Below are 22,571 nucleotides of genomic sequence, written 5' to 3' on the forward strand. Positions count from 1 at the left end.
TTTGCCACAAATATCCATGTGGCCCGAAAGCCTCTAACATTTATTACAGAAAAGTCTCTCAACTTGCCAGTGGAAGAAATCAACACATTGTCAAACGCTTGCCATATAAGGAGGCGAGTGTGTGCATCCTGAGTGACTCTCACAAGCTGCAGCAGCAGCCTATGTGGGCACATGCCTGTAATCCCAGCACTGGGCTGGAAAGAGAGGCATCCAAGCCATCAATGGCAACAGACCCTGTCTGTGTGTAGATGTGTGCACATGCATGTGCCTGTACTAGTGTCTTTCCTTAGGAACCACCATCCACCTTGTTTTCTGAGACAGGATCTCTCACTGGGTTGGTTCTCATCAAGTTAAGTTAGTTTGGTGGCCAGCAAGCTCTAGGGATTCCAGCACTGAGATGACAAACATACAGCACTAGGCTTTTGTTTATTTGTTTTTTGGTGGGTTTTTTTTTAGGGGGGGGGAGGTTCAAGACAGAGGTTCAAGACAGGGTTTCTTCTGTATAGCCCTGGCTGTCCTGGAACTCACTTTGTAGANCCTGGCTGTCCTGGAACTCACTTTGTAGACCAGGCTGGCCTCGAACTCAGAAATCCGCCTGCCTCTGCCTCCTGAGTGCTGGGATTAAAGGCGTGTTCCCCCCCGCCCGGCTTTTTTTCTTTTTTTTTTTTTTTTTTTGGGGGGGGTGGCTTTTGTTTTTTTTAATTCGTATTCTGAGATTGAACTCAGGTCTTTATGCTTACAGTGCAAACATTTTACTAACTAATCCATTTTCTCAGCTCCAGACCCTTTCTAAAAAGTGTAAAACCAGCCAGGCATGGTAGTAAGTGCTACTGGTCCCAGTGGAGGCAGGCAGAGCTACATAGCAAGTTCCAGGGCAGCCAGGACTACATGGAGACCCTCTCTAAAAAAATAAAAACAAAAATTAATTAATTTTTTTAAAATGTAAAAGCCAAGGTCTGGAAGGACGGCTCAGCCATTAAGAGCACTTGCTGGTCATTCGGGGACTGTAGTTTGGATGCCAGCATCCCCTTTTGGATGCTCTGGGGCATTTGAGACCTTTGCAGGCACACACACACACACACACACACACACACACACACACACGTGCGCGCGCATTCATCATCCACTTCAACAGACATACACACAAACACACTTTTAGAAAAGAGTGAAAGCCAGCCAGCTGCCTGTGGCATATGGTAGTAATCTCAGTGCTTGGGAGGATAAAGCAGGAGGATTGTGGCAAACTGGAGGTCAATCAGGGCTATGTCGTGAATTCTAGGCCACAGTGAGACAGTTAAAAAAAGGAAAAACCAAGAGGGGCGTGGTGGCACACGCCTGTAAGTCCTGCTTCGCAGAGGCAGGCTGATCTCTGCGAGTTCAACGCCAGTCTGGTCTACTGGAGAGTTTTAGGGCAGTCAAGGTTACAGAGTAAAACCCTGCCTATAAACAAAACAAATGCAATTCAAGGTTTTGCAAAACTGCGCAAGTTGAGAGAGGGCCTGGTGGGTGGAGTCCCCAGGAGAAAAGGCTCTGGCTTCCAGCCCGCAGGGCAGGGCAGGGCAGGGCAGGGCAGGGCAGGGCGTCAGAGGTTTCCTGCAAACGCTACGCGGGGACAACAGAGAAGAGGATGTGTTTGGGAGCCCACCGCTCCTTCAGCAGGAGTCGGGTCTTCTGGGCCCACTGAAGCCCTGCCTGGAACTCAGCGCGCGCGGGCGCCTTTGCACACAATCCTAATTCTAACGCCACCGGAGAGGAGCAGCCTCCCTAGGTGCGGCCCCTCAAGTCCCAGCGCGCCCGCTCCGCCCACTGACGCCACACGTCCCGCCCTTTCCCCGCCCCCCGCAGGACCGCGGCGGGTCAGCGGCCGCCCCATTGGGCCTGGAGTTTCAGCAGACGCGCTTGGGATTGACGGACGTTCGCGTCGCTCCCGCCTCCGATCCCGGCGCGGCGCGCGATTGGCTGTAGATGTGGGGAGTCTCTGGTTCCCCGGCCTGGGCGGTGCGGACGAGGCCTGAGGCGGCGGCGCGAGGCAGGTGAGCTGCGGCCAGCGGGCCGGGGGGACGAGTAGGCGGGGGGCGCTGCGGACTCCTCTCGGGCACTGGGGACTGTCTCAGGGCGGGCCGGGATGTAGGTTGCAGGGTTCGGCCCCAAGTGGGAACCGCCAACTGGCCACGACGCGCGTGACGCCCTTCGCGTTGCCAGGCCGCGCGCCCCGGCGCCCTGAGTCCAGTTGTCTCGTGTGCCCGGGCACTCTGGTTCCCCCTCGCCCCGGACCCCTGCGTGTTGGGTTCCGGGGTCTCCTGCCACCCGTCGAGGCGCACCCACGCAGGCGCCAATCCGGGGGCGCTCCCTCCTGGGGCGCAGGTGTTGTAGGTGCGGCGATGGGTGCGGGCCGGGTAGCGAGTCCCTGGCCTGCACACCCTGCCACCAGCTTGTTATCCCGAGTTAGTTGCCTTCGCCCCCAGCCCGGCACGCAGGACGGTACCAAAGCTGGCCCGCTGGAGCTTTTTTGGATGCAGCCGGGGGACCCGATGCAGTCAGCCGGGCGAACTTTGCTGCTCCCCGCTGTGTAGAGTGAAGTGTAGTCCTGCGATGTGCGCCTCGCGCCTCCTGGACCAAATACTGATTAGATTTTACTATTCCGTCCATTGCACCGGTGTCGAATTTTAACCTGACTGTTCATACATTTTAGATCCCTCCTAAGGTCTTTTCTTTTTTCTTTCAGCGTCCCAACCTCATGTTCCTTTTCTGTCCTTTGTTTGTGTGTGTCAGGAGACAGGGTCTCATTACGTACTTCTGACTGTCTTCGGCTGTGTAGACCAGGCTGGTCTCACAAAGATCCGGACTGTCTCTGCTTCCTAAGTGCTGGGGTAAAAGGGATGTGTGCAACTAAGCTGGCATCTTGAAACAGGTCCTCAGGTAGCCCAGGCCCGCCTAGAATTTACTATATAGTAGAAGATGACCTTGAGTTCCTAACCCTCTTGCTTCCACGTACCTAGGATTAGATCACAGGTGTGCACAGCCCTGTGGGTCCAGCCCTGGGTACATGTTCTTGAGCAGAGTTGCAGTAACTTCTGGTTCTTCTCTCTTTTGGTTTCCTCGGTCAGGTCAGTCTTGAACTCTTTGGTTTTTCGAGACAGGGTTTCTCTATACAGCCCCGGTGATCCTGGAACACCCAGAGATCCACCTGCCTCTGTCTCCCAAGTGCTGGGATTGAAGGCATGTGCCACCACCGCCCGGCTCAGGCCTGCACTTTTATAGCATGCAGGCTGTGGAGAACTCTACCCAGGCTGTGGGTACTGCGCATGAGTCTATGCTCTAGTCACCTGAGGGTCTGATAGTAGGATCCTCTGCCTTACCTTTTTGGTCTTTTGGTTTTTGTTTGGGGTAGGCCTTTGGTAGCTCCAGCAGGCTCTTAGTTGAAATCCGGATGCTTGTGCTTCCAGCTCCCCACTGCTGGGATCACACGTGTGTGATACTGTGCCCTCACTGGAGAGTTGGGCCAGAGATTTGGAGAGATACTTTTTATTTCCCTAAGGTTGGTGGCCTCAGTTTATTTACCCTTTGTTTTTCCTGGGAGAGCAGAAAGGGGATGAATGTGAAAGCCAGCTGCTGTGTGTGCTTGCGTGCGTGGGTGGGTGGGTGACTCCCCTTTTAACTGTATACAGCGTTATACAACTATCACCATTATCTAGTTCCACGACTTTTCACCACCTTAAAGGTAAAGCCAGAGCCCACCCGTTTTCCTCCTCCCTGTCCGTTAGCTTCTGCTTACAGCCTGTGTGTATGCCTGTTCTAGTTATCTCATTTAAGGCTCATCCGTGCTGTGTAGCATGTGTCCCTATTCTATTACTTTCTGTGGCTGAATTGTTTCCCACTGTATTGCCGGACCTATAAAATATTTAAGAAATACTTTCTATCACATTTTATTCACATGAATGTTTGCTGAGGTCAGGGGACAATTTACTGGAGTCACTTGTCTCCTTCGCCTGTGTAAGTCCTGGGGGACTAAACTCAGGTCACCAATTGTGGTCGCAGTCACACTGAACCTCCTCGAAGGCCTGCTCCTCCTTACTAAATCCTGTTTATCCACATCAGTGGATTATTTAGTGCTGCCGGGAACATGGGAACAAGTTTGTGTTTGAACATCTGTTTTCGTGTGTGTGTGTGTGTGTGTGTGTGTGTGTGTGTGTGTGTGAGAGAGAGAGAGAGAGAGAGAGAGAGAAAGAGAGAGGGAGAGAGAGAGAGAGAGATTGTGGAGGCCTAAGGTTAATGATGTTGGGTGCCTATCTCAGTCATTCTCTATCTTTGTTTTAATCTTTTGTTTTGTTTTGTTTTTTATTTTCTTCAAGACAGGGTCTCACTTTGTAGTTCAGCTGTCCTGGTTCTGTAGACCAGGCTGGTTCCTGAACTCAAAGATTCTCCTGCCTAAACCTTCCAAATTCTGGGATTAAAGGCGTGCAGCACTTCCTTCCTTAATTTTTAAAACAGTGTCTCTCACTGGAACTTTAATTTTTTTCTTTTTAAAATTTTTCGAGACAGGGTTTCTCTGTGTAGCCCTGGCTGTCCTGGAACTCACTCTATAGACCAAGCTGGCTTCAAACTCAGAAATCCACCTGCCTCTGCCTCCCAAATGCTGGAATTAAGGGCGAGCGCCACACTGCCTGGCAATGTTTGTGTTTCTGACTCTTTACTGGTTAGGCCATGACTCCAGCCCCTGAACACCTGTTTTTAGTTCTTGGAGTACAGACCTAGGAGTAGACTTGCTGGCTCACATGGTAGCTCTATGTTTAACTCAGTGCAGAGCATCCAGTCTGCTTTTCCGCAAAGCTGCATGGTTTACACTCCCACCCACAATGTGGGAGACAGCCCACTTTGTCCATATCTTTCCTAATGCTTGGTTTCCTTCCGTCCGTCCACCCACCCACCCCATCTCAGTGAAGTATATCTTTGACTTTGGTCTGCATTTCCCAGATGACACAGGGATGTGTGTGGACTTTTGTTTTAGGTCCTCATTGGCCGTCTGTATGTCTTTGGAAAGATGCCTGTTCTGCCCTGTCCCAGTCCATGTGCACATGTGCATGTGTGTAGACCAGGCTGACTTGGAACACATGGTCTACTTGCCTCTTCCTCCCAAGTGCTGGGATTAAAAGTATGATCCATCATGCTTAGCCTTTCCCTGTCTTTTACTTAGGTTGTCTTGATGATGTGTGAAAGTTGTTTATACATTGCAGATACACATACCTGACTTGCAAGTACCACCCCACCTCTGTCTACATCGCTCTTTGAGGTAGCAGCTCACCATAATCTCAGACTGATTTCAAAGTCATGGTCCTTCTGCCTCAGCCTCCTGGGTGCTAGTATGACTGGAGTTTGCCATCATGCTTTGCTTCACCTTTGACTCCTCCCCTAATTATTACGTGTGTGTGATATGTATGGGCATGTGTGTGTATAGTCAGAGGCCAATTTTGTGGATTAAGTTCTCTTTCACTTTCCATTGGTCCTGGGGATGAACTTGGGCATCAGGCTTATGTTGCAAATGCTTTAACCATTGAGCCATTTGCCAGCGGTGGTCATCTTTTTGATAGTGTTTGTTGTGTTGCTGTTTATTTGTTTGAGGCAGGGTGTCATTGTATAGCCTTAGCTGGCCTGGAACTCACTCTGTACACCAGGCTGCCTCAAATTTAAGAGACTTCTCTGCCCGTGCCTCTTGGGCATTTTTAATGCTTGACGTAATAAAGTTCTGTTTTCTTTAGGTGGGTGTATTGCAAACCCTAGGTCATGAAGACTTGTCTTTTTATGTTCTTTGTAAAAGTTTGATAGTTTTTGTGGTTCTATTTAGGTTTTTGATCTGTTGTGAGTTCATTGTGGGCTATGATGTCTGAGGGTCTGACTTAATTCTTTCCATGGAAGCTCAACCGTTCTAGCAGCATTTGCAGAAAGAGACTTTCTTCCCTTGTCAGTTGGCCTCAGAAGGCAGGTTAACCTTTGACCCTGTATACTTTCTGTTGGAGTATGTCTGCCTGTATGCCACGGCTGTTTGGCCTGCAGTGGATTTCTCAGCTCAGCTCCTTTTTCCAGACTTACCTGTTCTCTGGAACCTTCTGCAGTTCTGTGTAAATGAGGAACTGCTTTGCCGGGGTCTGCAGAAACGGTCCTGGGATATTGACAAGGGTCACAGTACATCTGTGTATCCTTTGGGCAGCATTGCTTGTCAGGATAGTGGGTCTTTCTGCTCTTGGACTTTTTACATTTCCTTGTGGCATTCAGTGCCCAGCGCTGCCCTTGGGAGGTTAAATTGATTCCCAAGGCCTTTTCTTGCCTGTACGGTCGGAAGGAACTCTCAGTTCCACTTAGCCTTGTTCCTTGCTAGCATGAGAAGCACAGCTAGCTTTGTGTGGCTGTGCATCCTGCCACTTTGCTGAATTTGTTAGCTTTAGGCTATTCTGTCTATGAACTCCTGTCAGCTGAGAGTAAAGGCTGCCTCACTGTTACTGTCTTTCCGGTCTGTACCCCTTTTCTCCCCTTGTCTTGAGTAGTTGCTCTGGCTTGAACTTTGGGACACTGTGAGATCCACTGCTGCCTTGTCCTGTTCCTTCCTGCACTTGGGAAGTCTTTTCGCCTTCAGGTGTGATGCTGCCTGTGTGCTGCATTCAGGGAGTTCCCTTCCAGACTGACCTGGCTCGGGATAAATGTGTGCTCCTCCTGCCTCTACAGGATTACACCACCACACCTGGTTTATGCAGTGCAGGGATGCAGCCCAGTGCCTGTGTATGAGAAGTGTGCATTCTACCCCCTGAACCACACCCACACACTATGATATTTTAGCAAGGTGGGGTCAGCTTTGTACCTTTGGAGTTTTATCTTTAAAGAGCTGAGAATACAGATGTGAGCCACTGCACTTGGTTATTGAATATTGTGTTATTCATGAAGGGGTGTGGGGATTCTCTATACCTACTACCATGCACATGTGGTTTCGCCTGAGGGCATCTCCAACAGACTTCATGTCTGACCACCTCCAGACTCCTAGTTTCCTTAACACCCTCACTTCCACATGTCAAAGGGGTGTCACTAGTTCTCCAGTCTTTGGAGTTCTACAATGAAAACCAGGCACTTTTGCTGTTCCAAAAGCTCCATTTCTTTTGGCTCTTTTTTTCTGTTCCATGCATATTTGCCTTTCCAGGAAATCTGACACCTGTGTTCAACACCTAATTTGTTCCGTCTGTGGGTGCGTGTGCCATACGTAACACCTAGCTGGAGAGAGTGGAGAGGAGAGCTGGCCCAAGTCGGTTCTCTCCTCGCACCTGCATCCCAGGGATCCAACTCAGGTCACTAGGCTTTGTGACAAGTACCTTTGCTTACTTGAGCCATCTTGCTGGCCCTATGCTCATCTGTCACAAGGGGCATGCTGACTGGAGCTTACTGGGTGACCTGTTTTCAACGACCTGTTTAATTGGCGTGTGCTTCACCCTCTGTGTTTGTGAGCACAGCGCTCTCCCAAGAACTCTGCTCCTTTTGGGGGTCACATCCCATAAACCAGGCCACTCTACATTTGCTCCCAGCAAACAGTGGCACCAATTTAAAAGTCAGCCTCAGGACACTTGCCCTCCCTTAAAGGTCTCAAGTAAGGCAAGAGAGCCCCAGGGCTGGCAGGATGCCTCCCAGGGCACTAATCCCTCGGCTGCTACTCCTGAGTGCCTGGAGAAGGGAGTGCCTTGTTGTTCTGGTGAATGCTCAAGGGGATCCCGGCTGAAGGGTTGCCATGCCACCTTCTTGACTGAAAACATGCTCTTGTTTTCTCCTCCCTACTACTGTCCAAAGTCGGAATGCACTGCCGTTCTGGACCTCCTACCCCACTAGATTTTCCGATGGCGAATCTGAGAATGCTAGCTCTGCATCTGAAACCGGTCCCTTCCCAGGTGACAGATGAGCAGCTCTCACTGAGGTGCTGGTCTCTGATGGGTTCTGCTCATCAAGCAGTACAGTCTTCAGTGGTCAGACAGGTGCTCCCTATCTTTTGGAGGTGTGGGTCATAGATTTTAGTGTGGAAACACAATCTCTGACAGATGCCTCATGACCTATGCAGAATTAAACTGCAAGTCACAGACAGGTGGTATGAAAGGGCTTCCTGGACGGAGGTTCCCCAGCATCAGAGAGGATTCCCTCAGGGCTGGTGTGGTTTTAGAGTGCCACTGCTTGCCTGCCCTGGAGCTGCTGCTGCTTTCTGCTTTGTTCTTTTTTCAATGTTGGGCACTGAACCCAGGTCCTCACACACACTTACCTGCTTAGTCCTGTCGCTGAGCTGTATGCCCTGGTTGTAGTCTTTTTTATTTTATTATTATTTTTTTAAATTCCTTTGGGATGAGGTCTTAGTAAGTTGCTCGGGCTGGCTAAGTGTTCTGTAGGACAGGCAGAGCTACTTGAGATTGTCCTGGCTCAGCCTTTCAAGTAGCTGGTGTTACAGACCTTTCCCACCACACCAGGTTTTAGTACTGATGCTTTTTATTTATCTGTTGTTCGTGGTTTTCTGAGACAGGGTCTTCTTGTATAACCCTATCTGGGCCAGAACTGTCTGTGTAGACCAAGCTGACCTGAAATTCAGAGATCCACTGCCTCTGCCTTCTAGGGCTGGGATTATAGGTGTACACCACCATGCCTGGCTTTCATTTGTGTTTTTTGTTGTTTGTTTGTTTGTCTAAAGCAGAGCCTGACTTTATAACCCACACTGGTCTCTACTTCTCTGTTCCTACCTCAGCCTTCCTAATGCTTAGTTACAAGTATGCCCTATCCGAGAGAGAGAGAGAGAGAGAGAGAGAGAGAGAGAGAGAGAGAGAGAGAGATTTTTTTTCCCCAACAAATATGGCAGAATTCTTTATTTTTGAGGAAGGGGGGACTTTGCGATGTAGCCACACTAGCTTGAAGCTTGCAGTCCTCTTGTATCAGACTCTGTAGTTGTACTCTAGGCCTAGCAAAACTTGGTTTTGCAAGAGGGTTACTCTGTGATATTCACAGCCATAGTGCACTTTCATAGCATACAAAACCCCCTGGGTTTCATCTCCAGCATTGTAAAACCAAAGAAACAACAATTTTCAAGTGTTTTTCTTGACAGTGAACATACTCATTGAGCCTGCCAGGTAGCACCTAGCTAATGTGGAGAGCTAAGTGTCCTAGGTGATGGTGAGTCAGTAAGGTAGAGGTGAAAGATAAATGCACTGATGTGTGTGCTGTGTCTGTGTGTGGCTGTGCCGTCCTGGCTCTTGTAAAAGGTCCTATAGGTAGGGATCAAGTGAAGCATCTGTCTGGAAGGGCTAGGGGAGCACCCACCACCAGTTATGGTGTGATGGGGTTTCAGGGCACCACTGAGGGATGAGGCCTGTGACAGATGGTGCTTCCTATGAAGCTAGCTGGCATCCTGTACCCCTAACCCCTTGAATTAGAGTGGGGTGCACTGTCAGACCCGAGTCTTCAGGGTTTGATCTCAAATGGTAGACAAAGTGGTTTTAAGACATGCTGTGGTCCTCTTCTGGGGTAAGTCATCATGATTTCTGGCCAAATCTGTGGTACTGACAGAACCAGGAGGTGCCAGCCCCAATCGCAGCATCTTCCACCTTCCCAGAGTCAGAAGGAGGAGGTGCTGCCATCACTTTTCAGGTTTGCCTTTCAGGGTGTCTCTGACACCAAGTGTTCTGTTATTTTTCACATAGAGTTTCATCACCTTGGGTGCAGATCAGATCTCATTGTGTGGCCAACATCCTCAGGCCCAACCCAGACAGCTGTCCCCTGCTGTGGCTCTAAGTAGGGATCAGTAGAAAGATTGTGCTTGGTTTATTTGAGCTGCAGTTCTGTTCTGTGTCTTAGGTGTGTGTTGTTTGCATGAAGCTACATTTAATGTAGTCTTGATATTCTCCTGATGTGTTTTCTGTTTTGCTGTGAAGAAAGCACATCCTGTCTAGGTGGCAGAGATTTGGGTGATAGGGTGGAAGGACTGAAATTCATTCTTTTGGGCTGGTGAGATGGCTCAGTGGGTAAGAGCACCCGACTGCTCTTCCGAAGGTCCAGAGTTCAAACCCCAGCAACCACATGGTGGCTCACAACCATCCGTAACAAGATCTGGCGCCCTCTTCTGGAGTGTCTGAAGACAGCTACAGTGTACTTACATATAATAAATAAATAAATCTTTAAAAAAAAAAAAAAAAGAAATTCATTCTTTTGTTTGTTTTGTTTTTGTTTTTTCCAGACAGGGTTTCTCTGTGTAGTCCTGGCTGTCCTGGAACTCACTCTGTAGACCAGGCTGGCCTCGAACTCAGAAATCCACCTGCCTCTGCCTCCCAAGTGCTGGGATTAAAGGCGTGTGCCACCACGCCCGGCTCCTGAAATTCATTCTTGATGAAAGCATTCACAGGCAAGACCTGGGCTTTACATTTTCATCCTCAGTGTATGTGGATCTTGCAAGGAGAATGGTGGTGAGTGAGAAATCATTGTGCTGAAGGATCCTGCTGAGATACGCCTGCTTAGAAAAACACTTCCGGGGCTAGTGGTGTGGCGGTGGTTATGGTAAAGCGGTTGACCTAGCATGTGGAAGGCCCTCCTGTGGACAACTTAGAAGGCAGAGCTCCTGTGTCTGCTTTGTCTGGAGCCCTGGCTCTCCACCTTCTGTTCTCTGGGCCAGTGTACTAGGCTAGTGCTCTGGAGCCGGTGCTCAGCTCCTGTCTTTGCCCCAGCACAAGCTGACTTGAAGCAAATCCTTGTTTTCAAGACTGGGGAACCTGTGAGGAGCACAGTCTGAGCAAGGTCCATTTAGTGGTAACACTGGTTTAGGCAGCTAGACAGGCTGGAGGAGTGACAGGACCTCTGCTGACTAACAGGTTCTTGTCAGGTTTGGCTGATACTGTTGAAAACAGTTGCATTTCTTCACTTACGGTTTTGTTACCCTTCGGCCTATTGTTGCAGATCATTTCCAATCAGTCCCATAAGCTGAGACCCCACAGAACAACCTCTTCAGGGTGCGGCCAGGAGGCAGACTCTGGCTAGCAGATGAGAGGGGCCTTGGGAGTGGAACAGTATGAAGATGCTAAGCCCAGTTTTGGACACCAGGAGGAGCAGCAGATTATGTTTGGCCTGTTGGTGGTGACATGAGCTTGTGAGGGTCCAGGTGTGTCTGCGCCATCCATGATGATCATTGGACTTCAGTCTTCTGTTCAAGACAGGGCCGAGTTAATCTTCCAACTCTGAGATTGTTAGCCTAGGAGGAAATAGATCTTAAGTTTATTTTTTAACCTTCACATTCATTTATTGTTTCTCCGTGTCCGAGAGACACTCAGAGGGAAGGATGGAGTGTGTGTGTGTGTGTGTGTGTGTGTGTGTGCACACAGTCAGTTCTTGGTTCTTGCCTGTTATCACATGGGTTCCAGATATTTGAACTCAGATTGTTAGGCTTGACTCCAAGCACCTTGACCTGCTGAGCCATCTTAGGAGCACCCTCTCCCAATAGCTGTGAACCTACATCATTCTTTGTTTTTACTTACTGCATAGTTTGTATTCCTGCAAAGGAATTGCAGTGTGTGCCTATCAGTCTCTCTCTGCCTTACATGGACTTAACCCATTGTCCTCTCTGATTTGATTTTATGACATCATCTTATTCTCTTTATATAGCTCAGGCAACCTTGAATTCAGTCTGCCTCGGCTTCCTGAATAGCACTGACTGCAGGTGTGTGCCACAGAGTAAAATAAATCTTAATGGTGACTGTCGTCCTGTAACTCAGATCCGCAGTGAGCTTGAGAAGGACTGGGCTGTTCTCCTGTGTGCACTGCTGCTCATGTGTGTGGACCTGTGAATGCAGTCATGTTTTCTGGGGTCTGGGGTGATTGGCTGGATCATCAGTAGACCACTGGACTGGTGAGTTTGGGCCCAAGATAGCTGGTTCAGCATTCTGTGTTCTCACGTAGCAGTATTGAGAAAGAGGGAGAGTGGTGATCTGCACACACAGTGTTTAGTAGGCTTCTCTGGAGAATGTTATTCCAGAGCTCTCTAGATTCAAGAAGCATCAAGTTTAATGGAGGGGAGGGTTCAAGGTCTGTTCTGGCTTAATGTCGTCAGTTATTGCTTCCTCCCTGTCCAGACCTGGCTGCCTGGGCTCAGCATGTGTTCACACTGGTGTTCTGTGTAGCATCACCTTTGCATCTCAGTTCATCAAACACTTTCCAGCCCACCACCCTCAGCTGCAGGTCTCCTGCCCACTTCTGTGGACCAGCAAGCCTTTGACAGAGACCTGCCCTGGCCCCTGATTGCCTTTGCTCCTCTTGCAGATTTATGCTCAAAGGAAGTTAGGTTCTCCTTAGATGATGGCATGGTTGTTCCACTGACTGTGAGAACTGGGATGAACTGTGCAGTGGCCAGGTTGTATAGTGGATGTGTGGGCTTCTCTGTCCTGGAGCTTTGCGTGGCTCCATGGGTAAGAGCGTGCCAAGGTATTTCTTTTCATAGAAATGCATACATAGCTTCTTATATGTCCCTGCTTCCCAACTTTGGGAATCAAGTCTTGGCTGTGTGAGACTTTGTTGTCCCACATAGGTTGTATGAGTGGTATGACAAGGCCAAGTCTCTCTCTGCTATTACCCCCAGTGATTCCTCTGCCTTCCAAGCCTTATCAGGGCTTGCCGGCATTAGCTGTTGGATTTTGGCACTCTGTATGTCCTGGGGGTTGAGACAGGTCAAAAATGCCCCATCCACTAGAGCGTTTAGATTAGAGAAAGCTTGATAGATATCAGTGCTGTCTTTGGGCTCAGAATTGATCATGCCAAATAGTGCATTTGCCAGCATACTGGATAGTGAAAGTCCCTTTGGGGAGTGAAGGTAGGAAGTTGGATTTTGATGTTAAGAGAATAATGGGATGAAAAGAAGTAGAACACCTGTACTGAAGAAATAAGAATGGGGATGTGTACTGATGCTGTCACTCAGCACAGAATGTTCCGGTAACCTGGTCGGAATCCATTATTACATTCTGCCAGGGTGGGGCTCTATTGTGCGGGGGGGCGGGGGAGCAGTGTGCTTGAGTGAGGCCTTGGAGGCCAGCCAGGAGTTTGGAGCCAGTAAGGTGTTGTCAGGTTCTGTGCTTTGACGTTCTCCTCTAGGTCTGTGCAAGAGTCGCTAATATACAAAGAGGGGGATGGAGCAGCTAAGCAGGTATCAGGAATTATGTGGGTTCAGCAGTTACAGTTATTGTTATCTGTAGAAGGTTGTCCACGTGTCCCCTCACCTACCAGGAGTGTAGCTGGAACGTTGAAGTGTTTTCTCACAGGTGTGTCATGAAGTTCTTAGACCTGCTGGGTGTGATGACAAGTGCCTTCTGTCCTAGCTGCTGGCAGGATTGATTGAGCCATGATTAGAAGTCAGCCTCGGAGATATCATGAGACTTCATTTCTCAAAGACCAAAAGAGAATCAGTGCTGCAGTAAACAACAGTAGCAGTAGTGTGTGATACACCATATTACAGCACAGGCTGGCCTAGAATTTCCAATCCTCCCTCTTGTGTCTCCCAGATGTTGGCATGATTGGTAAGCCATGTATCACCATAGAGATACCATACAGATATAGTAGCTTTTATGAGTGTTTTCTTTTTAAGGAAATATTTGGGCTATTTTGAGGAAAATAGTGTTAGGATTGGCATGATGGATGGTTCAGTGGGTAAGAATACTTCCTGCTTTTGCAAAGGACCCAGGTTTCATTTCCCAACACCCATAGCCATCTATAAGTACAGTTCCAGGGAATATACCCCCCCCCCTTTATGGCTTCTGTGAGAACCAGTCATGTGAATGGCACACATGCGTATATGTAGACAAAACACTCATACACATAAAAAACTTAACTCCTTAAACAAAAGGCAAAATGATATAATGAAAGTGCTTTCAGCCAGGAAGTGGTGGCACATGCCTTTTATCCCAACACTCTTGAGTTTGAGGCCAGCCTGGTCTACATAGGACAGGACTATGTAAAAAGAAACCCTTGTCTTGAGAAAAACAAAACAAAATAAAAAACAAAAGCTTCGATGTGACTTCAAAGTGCCATTTGTGTGCAACACATTGTTCAGATTTTGTTATTTTCCATTTTAGTTTCTCTTCTATTAATTTGATTAACTCTGTTTTATTTGAAATAAGATTGCCCTCTAGTTCAGCAGGCTTCAAATTGGCAGTGTTCCTCTTTTCTCTACCTGCTGAGCTCTGGTAGTAAACCACCATGCCTGGCTTCCTCAGTTCTGTTTGTTTGGTGGTTTGGACTTGCTTTTGTGTCTCTCCTTTTAAAGGGGGTAGTAGGGGATGGGGAGTCTTACTATGTATATCAGGCTGGCCTGGACCTCACAGCATGCATCCTACCTCAGAGTGTCAGGGTTGCAGCTATCAGCCACCACTGCCTTTCCAATCTGCCACGATTCACATTACTATGAGGAATTGCTTTGTTTTGTTTGTTTGTTCGTTCGTCCTTCCTTCCTTCCTTTCCCTTTTTTTTTTGTTTTTGTTTTTTGTTATTGTTGTTGTTGTTTGTTTGTTTGTTTGTTTGTTTTTGAGACAGGGTTTCTCAGTAGCCCTGGCTGTCATAGAGCTCACTCTGTAGACCAGGCTGGCCTCGAACTCAGAAATCCGCCTGCCTCTGCCTCCCGAGTGCTGGGATTAAAGGCGTACGCCACCACTGCCCGGCTTATTTTGTTTTTCAGTTCTAGGGTGGAACATAGTAGTATACAGTCTCAAGCACAGTCCTACTGACTTGCATCCCATCTTTGTGAGGACTTTAATGCATTCCATGTAAACTGGTAGCTTGGGGGAAAGATAGAAAAGTCTTAAACTCCTTATTCTTCTTCCTTGCTTTGCGGCTGTGTTTTCTTTGGTTCTGAGATACCTGTGCAAACTTCAGCTTTGCAGCAGAGTATTGCAGTGCTGCTCTCTGATCATGGGATAAAAGTGTGTCCTTTTACTTAATGCCACTCCTTACTCCAGAAGAAGAGAACATGTGACACCTTCAAGAAATGGAAAGTCATAGGCCTAGTGTGGTGGCACAGGCCTAAAGGACACCCCAGCACTCAGGAAGCAGAGGCAAGGGATCTTTGTGATTTGTGAATTTGAGCCCATTCTGGTCTACATAGTGAGTTCCAGGACTACCTAAGAGACCTCACAATCAAACAATCAAATAAACAAACAAATAAGAGAGGGAAAGGTGGAAGGAAAGAAGAGAGAAAGGAAGGAAGAAAACTGTTTTAGCTTGGTGTGGTGGCTCACACCTTTAATTCTAGCACTTTGGAGGCAGAGACAGGCAGATCCCCGTGAGTTTAAGGCCAGCTTGATCTACAAAGTGAGTTCTAGGACAGCAGGGCTACACAGAGAAATGCTGTTTCCAAGTATCACCTCCCCCACAGCAAAAAAAGCCAATTTAAAAAAAAGCCTTTTGGAGTCACTGTTAAGTTTTTCTTAGAAAGTGCCCAATTTATATAAGCCTTACCAAGATTTCTCTTGTGACTTTATATTTTTGGAGAGGGTCTTGCTATGTAGACCATGCTGGCTTCAAACTCATGATGATTCTTCTGTATCCGCCTCTCTGGTGTTGGGATTATTATCATGCCTAGCTTGCTTGTTATCTTTTGGTTTTGCTTGGGGGTGGAGGGGGGCTAGTATATGATTGTGCATGTCCAAGCATGGAGGTCAGAGGAAAATGTCAAGTGTTGTTCCTTCCTTCCACTTTGAGACGGTGGTAGTGTGCACTAGGCTGGTGGGCTCCTGCACTTCCGACCTCCCATCTCACCATCAGAACACTAGGATTACAGATGAACTTCTGTGCCTGGCTTTATGTGGGCAAGCTTGTGTGGCCAGAGCTTCGTTTCCCTTCATTTGGAGGGAACACATGAAAGAAACTTTGACTTGGGACTAAGAAAAACTATGTCTTTTGTTATAATCAAAATGGGACTGCCAGCCCTGTCTCTGAAGTTCTGTTAACCCTTTAACACCCGGTCCTCTTCTGTCTCTTCTGCAGCATGGTCTGAGACGGTGAACATGGACTTTTCTCGGCTGCACACGTACACCCCACCCCAGTGTGTGCCGGAGAACACTGGCTACACTTACGCACTCAGGTGAGTGAGTGCTCTCTCTGGTGGGGTGCAGCACCACACCGCCTCAGGGCACACAGCATTGAGCTCTCAGCTTTTAAATGATCATGGAGGCCTTGAGTGGCTTCTATAGCTGTAGACTTCTGAGTCACCTCTTCCAGTGACTCAGCTGTTAGTCACTTGAAGTGACTCACTTTTGCAGGCTCTACCCTGTGGCCATGATTGGGAGCAAGTGGTTAGTATGGCCAGTGTTTTGTCACTTGCTTTAATAGTTTGAGCATCCACCAGAGACTCTGGACGATGGGCTGTCTTTGGGAGGCGCATGCTCCAGACAGGATGTCTGGGTCCTTGAGTCAGCAGATGCTTGCTCCTCTGTTCTTTCCAGTTTGCCTCCTCCAAGCTGTCCTGTATGCTAAGGAGAATCAGTTGTACTACTAGGTTAGGGCATGCCTGGCAGGCCGGAAAATTGGGTGCCTAGCAAGATGTGGGAGGCCTGTGAGATATATGTGCTGAGTTCTTCAATGGTTCCCCCTATGCAGGTGAATCCACAAGAAAACCTAAAGGAAATCAGAAAATATTTAAAAATAAAACTCTGTGTGTGTGTGTGTGTGTGCACATGTGTGTGGGCATGTGTGTGAGTATGCAGTGTGTGTGTGTGGAGGGTAGAGATGGACAAGTGGGTATCTTTGTTCTTACCTTTTTTATTCGTGTGAGATCTCGCTGAGTTCAGAGTTCACCATGTTTGGTTGGTCCGTCTAGCTAGCCGCTTTGTTCCTGGGATCTCCACTTCCTGAGCACTGGGATTATGGACAGGCTGTCATGGCTTTGACGGCATGTAGAGAACCCTTTTCTCCTGAACTGGCCCCAAGAGGACGCTTTTAGACAGCAGTGGTCAGCTGCGAGTGTGACTACTCTGTTTTCCATTTCCATCCTCAGTCAAGTTGCACTTGCTGGGCGCACGCAATCTTATGTTTTCAGACAGGTTGTCCCCACCTGATAGCCACATAGCCCATGTTTGAGGCCAATAATGTTTTAGCCTGGAGCCTGTAGTATGTCAGAAGTAAATGAGTGGCCAGCACAGGTGACTTCTGAGCCTGTCTGGGAACATAGAAACAGTTATTCTTGATGACTTATTTTTAGCCTTTATGACCTATTTTAAGTACAGTGCTGAAGAATCCATGTGGCCTGCAGTGAGGTTTGCAGTATTTGCTCAGTTAGGCTTGTGGAGCCTGTGATGGCAACGTGTTAGGTATGTAGACTAGAGTCCAACTGAGGATTGTAATCTATAGAGATGTGCTTAAAGTACATAGGACTGAGTAGGCCAGACCTGTCTAGGGATACTAAGGTGGGTGGGTGGTCAGTGAGAGCCATTAGTCTTCCCAACCTTAGTTGGCTCTTTGGGGTGGGTAGGATTGACAGTCAGGAGAGACATATGACTGGAGTTCTGAGCCAGTTACCAGTGGGTAGTAACTGGGCCCTAAAAGTAAGTAAGCATGCCTTAGGCCATGAACAGCAGGAGCCAGGCATGAGAGCAGGGTTGGGACAGTGGAGCTGGACTGGCAGAGATGCTGGGCACAGGGTTCTGTGGGTACAGCTCCAGGCTCCTGGTCCTAGCTTTTCTGATGGCTTATGCTCCCCAGCCAGATGCTCAGTGTAACAGGAGACAGAGCAGCTGCACCCTGCTTTCCTCCAGGAACACCTGCTAACCCATTCCAGCGCTGGTTCAGCAACTTTCCGATCTCAGTTCTCAGCCAGCTCAGCGACTATCCACACACTCCATGGGTTTAATTAAAATGTCTTCCTCTCAGAAAATGCCATCTACCATCAGATTTTGGAGCTCTATTTTGTACCAGCTCCATTTTTCAGTGACATTGGCTCTCTCTTGCCTCCACTGGTTTACACTGAATACTAGTCAGATACCAGTTTTGATGGAATGTGGTGACATAGGCCTTTAACTTAAGCACCCAAGAGGCACAGGCAGGTGGAACTCTGTTCGAGGCCAGCCTGGCCTATAGAGAGTTCCAGGGTAATTCAGACCCTATCTCTAAATACATACATACATACATACATACATACATACATACATACATACATACATACATTCCAGCCTGGCTTATAGAGAGTTCCAGGGTAATTCAGACCCTATTTTAAATAAATAAATAGGTTCCCAGATTCTTTTTGTGTTTATAGTGAGTTTTTTTAAAAGAGGATCCTCACCTTGTGTTTGGATAGCTTCTTTCTTTCTTGAGTCTACCAGTATTTCCTGTAAAGTGGTGTTAGCCCTACAACATTGAGCACTTACTGTTTCTCTATATGCACACACATCTCTGTTTTCATATTTGTGTGTGAACATAGACAGGAGGAGAGGGGTGTGTATGTGTGTTGATTGAGGCCAGATATCAATCTCAGGAGTCAAGACAGGGTTTCTCTGTGTAGCCCTGGCTGTCCTGGAACTCACTTTGTAAACCAAGCTGGCCTCGAACTCAGAAATCTGCCTGCCTCTGCCTCCCAAGTGCTGGGATTAAAGGTGTGTGCCACCATGCCTGGCTCTACCTTATTTTTGAGACAGGATCCTAACCTGAGACTCACTGACTGAGGTAGGCTGGCTGGCAGGGATCTGCCTGGTACTGGGGTTACACTCACAGGCTACCTATTCTTACTTTTTGTGGGTGCTGGGGATTGAACTGCCGCTTGTATTCCAAGCACTTTACTAACGGATTTATCTCTGCAGCTGCTGATTTTATTTGTTGAGAGGATCTCATGAGGCTGTGCTGCAGTTCAGTTATGTGTTGTTAGACTGGCATGGCTCCATGCCTAGTGCTGTGATAGAGTTTTGTGTCATTGTCTAGAGAAGACTTGAGGCTCCTCTTGGAGGATTGAGATGGCTTGTGTTCTTGGACCCACCTGTTGTCAGCCCAGTCAGCTGCTCAAAGGGTCACAGCAGCTGCCTTTGCCTCCCTCAGAGAGGAAACCTCTCCCAGAAGCTCTCTGGCCTTGAACTGTATGCTCTGTAGATAGTCCTACTTTCTCTCTGGGAGGAGGGAGGGAGGGAGGCTGCCTACAGGGTGTGAGGTGACTGCAGTTAGCCAGCCTCAGTGTGCCTGGGAGCCAGGAGGCTGTAGCAGGCCAAATACATAGAAAGCCCAGTGGTGGGACTGAACACTGAGTCAGCTGCTTGAAGCCAGGGCCTCAGGGATGAGTTGCTCTGCTGGACTGGGGCACGATGTGGCTAAGTATATTTGTTACTTTTCCCGTCAGGGCCCTGATAAGAGTCTGGATGCTGTGGTAGGACCCACAGGAGAACCTAAAGTGTGGAGAGTGAAAGATGTGACTAATAAGGAAGGGTCCCCGGAGGCTGGGAGGGACTCAGTATAGGGCACAGGACATGGCTTCAGGACGCTAGTTGCTACGGCAGGAAGGAAGGAAGGAAGGAAGGGTGTGTGTCAGGCTTCCCTCTTTGAGGAACTCTGTGTGTGTGTGTGTGTGTGTGTGTCTGTGTGTCTGTGTGTCTGTGTGTGTCTGTGACTGCAGCTGCCACTCAATAGAGCAGAGACAGTAGGTTAGAGACTTGCCTAGGCTACAAAGTGAATTCGAGGGTCTATGGACACCACAGGCTTAATGGGTTAAATCACATATTACTACTAAGTCCAATGAACTGACTCCAGTCCCTGGGAAACAGATGATGGGAAGAGAGAATTGTTGCTCAAAGTTGTCCTCTGACCTGCACATACAAACCATGCCAGCCCCACCCCTGCTCAATGTAAAATTTAATTTTTTTTCTAATAACTAAGTTCTTGAACAGTGGGTCTGTAAGAGCTGTTACTTTTCTCACGATAGTCTTTGAGACTTATAACTAGGGTCTGTGTCTTCATCTGCCACTTTGTTCTTCCTGTCCTGGATGGAGCCCGTAAACACAGCTACTAAAAATGCTTCAGGATTTAGGGGTTTATGCTGCCTGGAGTGGGGTGCAGGGTCCCTCCTGCATCTGGCTCTGGGTGTCCTTATCTAGGTTATTACCCTAACCTAATAGCCTGGACAACTTGGGTAGCTGGTGACACACTAAACTACAGTTCCTACAGAACTGGGGATACAGCAGATAAACAATAGAGACCTGGAAACTGTCAAGTCCAGTTCTTCATTTGGAGGTCAGTAGGGTAGCTGGTCCACTCTTTCTTCCCTTTCTGTTTGTATCTCTGTCCCAGACACTGCTGTGCTATCAAGATTTCGAATTCTTCATTGCCCAGCACACAGAGAACATGTGAGAACCTTCTAAACACTTCTGAGCTTATGTGTTATGTAGAGACTTATGTGAGTTTCTTTGTAGAACAGTGTGTCAACCTTCTCATCAGTGGGAAAATACGGGGCAGAAGCCTTTGAGGAAGGTGTAATTGGACTCACAGTTTTGCGGGTCTCAGGCTGTGGTCCTTGGCTGTTGATTCTGGACCATGGGATGTGTGATGGAGCTGAGTTGCTTACCTCATTGATGAACCAGGACAGAGAACATGGAAATAATTGGAGACCAAGCATAACTTTGAAAGGCACAGTCTCAGGCCCTACCTATTGTTTCCAGAATGCTTCAGATCAGCTCCTGCAGCTAGAGACGAAGCCTTTATCCGCATACCCTGCCTGTGGCGTCATTTCGTATCCAGCCCATAGTAAGCAGTGTGAGTGGGGCAGTTTCTGTTTTCTCTTAGCCTTCCGTGTGTCTCTTGCAGGACAGTCTGGTCCTTTGCATACAGAATAGCAGCAGATAGCCTGTGCTCTTCCTACCATACCACAGGATCAAACACTCCCTGAGCTGTGAGACTCCCTTACCCAGCAGCTAGAATCTGAGGGTGAATGTGTATTGAGGAAGGGGAACCTTAGTCACTGTTCTGTGGCTGTAAAGAGACACAGTGACCAAAGCAGCTCTTAAAAACACAAGCATTTAATCAGAGACTTGTGTACAATTTCAGGGGATTATTCCATCAACAGAGCCATTCTTCCTATTCCTTCTCAAATAGCTCTACTCCATGGTGACTAAGCATTGTATATGAGACTATGCAAGCCATTCTTAGTCAAACTATCACAGTTCTGGTCTATATCTGCAAGATTAATTCTGATGTAAAATATAATCTTTGTAAACTAAAGCCATAATTATATACAGTGCTTTGCTAGAAGGAAGTTGTCTGATTTTAGGGTTCACTGAAACTAGCTAGCTAGTGTTTTCATTGAACACATGCTGTCAGCTCCTATCTCATCCTGACTTGGCCTTTAATCTGGTACACCAGAGTATCCTAAAGTCCATGCCTGCTGAAGCCAATTGTATCGCCTTCTGAGGAGTCTGACTAGTGGTGCTTACCAGGCTGGCTTGGTATTCATTCCATCTCTAAGGTCTTACATCACCCAGACCCTCAAGGCTACAGAGCCCTGTGTTAACAGGACATAAGGCTTGAAAGCCTCGAACCTCATGGCTGCTAAGGTTGCCCATAAAGGAGTGTTCCCCAAGGTGTCTGCTGTTCCCTCACCTACTTTGTTCTCATGAGGTGTCCAACCGACAACACTCTTCTGCCTCTTCCCCTCTTCCCCCTAGCTGCCTCATGCTTATTGGTCGTCACCCTCATCACTGCAGCTTCTTCTCCAGTGGTACTAGGTTCCTTGTGTCTTGATGAAGATGGGTGCTGCTGATGGGGGTAGCATAGTCTTAACCCAAGAGTACCTGAGTGGGCAGCCAGCTGGCTTCTGGCCTAAACAAACTGGGTATCACTCAGAGTGAAAATACATTCTGTCCACTGCACTGAGCTGACAACTGCGAGGGAGGCATTGGAAGTAACAGGCTTTCCCATGACTCAGAGGGGTTTTCTTTTAATCTAGCTTCAGTTTATGAAGTGTGTGCTCTAGGGCTTTCCATTTTCTTCTCAAGAACATACTACTAAATTCTCTTTTAGTCTCTGCAGTGTCACTGTCTTGTTAGTTGCTCCATTGGGCCTGGTGTCTGTTTATACGGGTGCTCTGATTTTATCATGATACACAGACACCATTCCCATTCTAACAGTCTTGGCCTGCCTCAAATAACTGTTCTCAGCCAAAGTTCCAGGCCTGCCAGTCTGGGTCTGCAGGTGAAGGAGGTTGGCAAAGGCGCATGCGCAGCTGCTTACCTGACTGATACCTGTCCTTGCAGTGCAGTGAAGCTATAACTAAGGACTGTTGTGACTCCTTGCCTGGCTGGCGGCCAGTGCTTCCTCTAGCCATGTCTTCTTCCAGTTCTAGTTACTCTTCGGATGCTCTGGATTTTGAAACTGAGCACAAGTTGGAACCTGTATTTGACTCTCCAAGGATGTCCCGCCGAAGCTTGCGTCTGGCCACAACAGCTTCATACAGCAGTGGGGACAGCCAGGCCATTGACTCGCACATTAGCACCAGCAGGGCCACCCTCGCCAAGGGGAGAGAAACCAGGTGAGTATTATGTGGCTTGTCTTCACAGCTGTCACCCCCCCCCCCCCCC

General features: G+C 48.2%; 1 protein-coding gene across 14 annotated transcripts in view; it reads left to right on the forward strand.

The window, feature by feature from the left end:
- Window positions 1-1,928: 1,928 nt before the first annotated feature.
- Sun1 (Sad1 and UNC84 domain containing 1) overlaps window positions 1,929-22,571 on the forward strand; it is a 47,307-nt gene continuing 26,664 nt past the window's right edge. For 4 of the 14 annotated variants that reach the window (XM_021162070.2, XM_029477396.1, XM_029477398.1 and 1 more), the window contains exons 1-3: window positions 1,954-2,033; window positions 16,015-16,111; window positions 22,331-22,522. In XM_021162070.2, the coding sequence (XP_021017729.1) occupies window positions 16,035-16,111; window positions 22,331-22,522 (269 nt within the window). In that variant the 5' untranslated portion in view covers window positions 1,954-2,033; window positions 16,015-16,034. Of the gene's footprint in view, window positions 2,034-11,815; window positions 11,897-13,046; window positions 13,184-13,363; window positions 13,554-16,014; window positions 16,112-17,279; window positions 17,337-22,330; window positions 22,523-22,571 lie in introns of those variants that run through there. The other 10 variants (XM_029477394.1, XM_029477397.1, XM_029477399.1 and 7 more) reach the window with 8 other exon arrangements.

The sequence above is a fragment of the Mus caroli genome, chromosome 5 (assembly GCF_900094665.2).
Source record: "Mus caroli chromosome 5, CAROLI_EIJ_v1.1, whole genome shotgun sequence".
Lineage (NCBI taxonomy): Eukaryota > Metazoa > Chordata > Mammalia > Rodentia > Muridae > Mus > Mus caroli.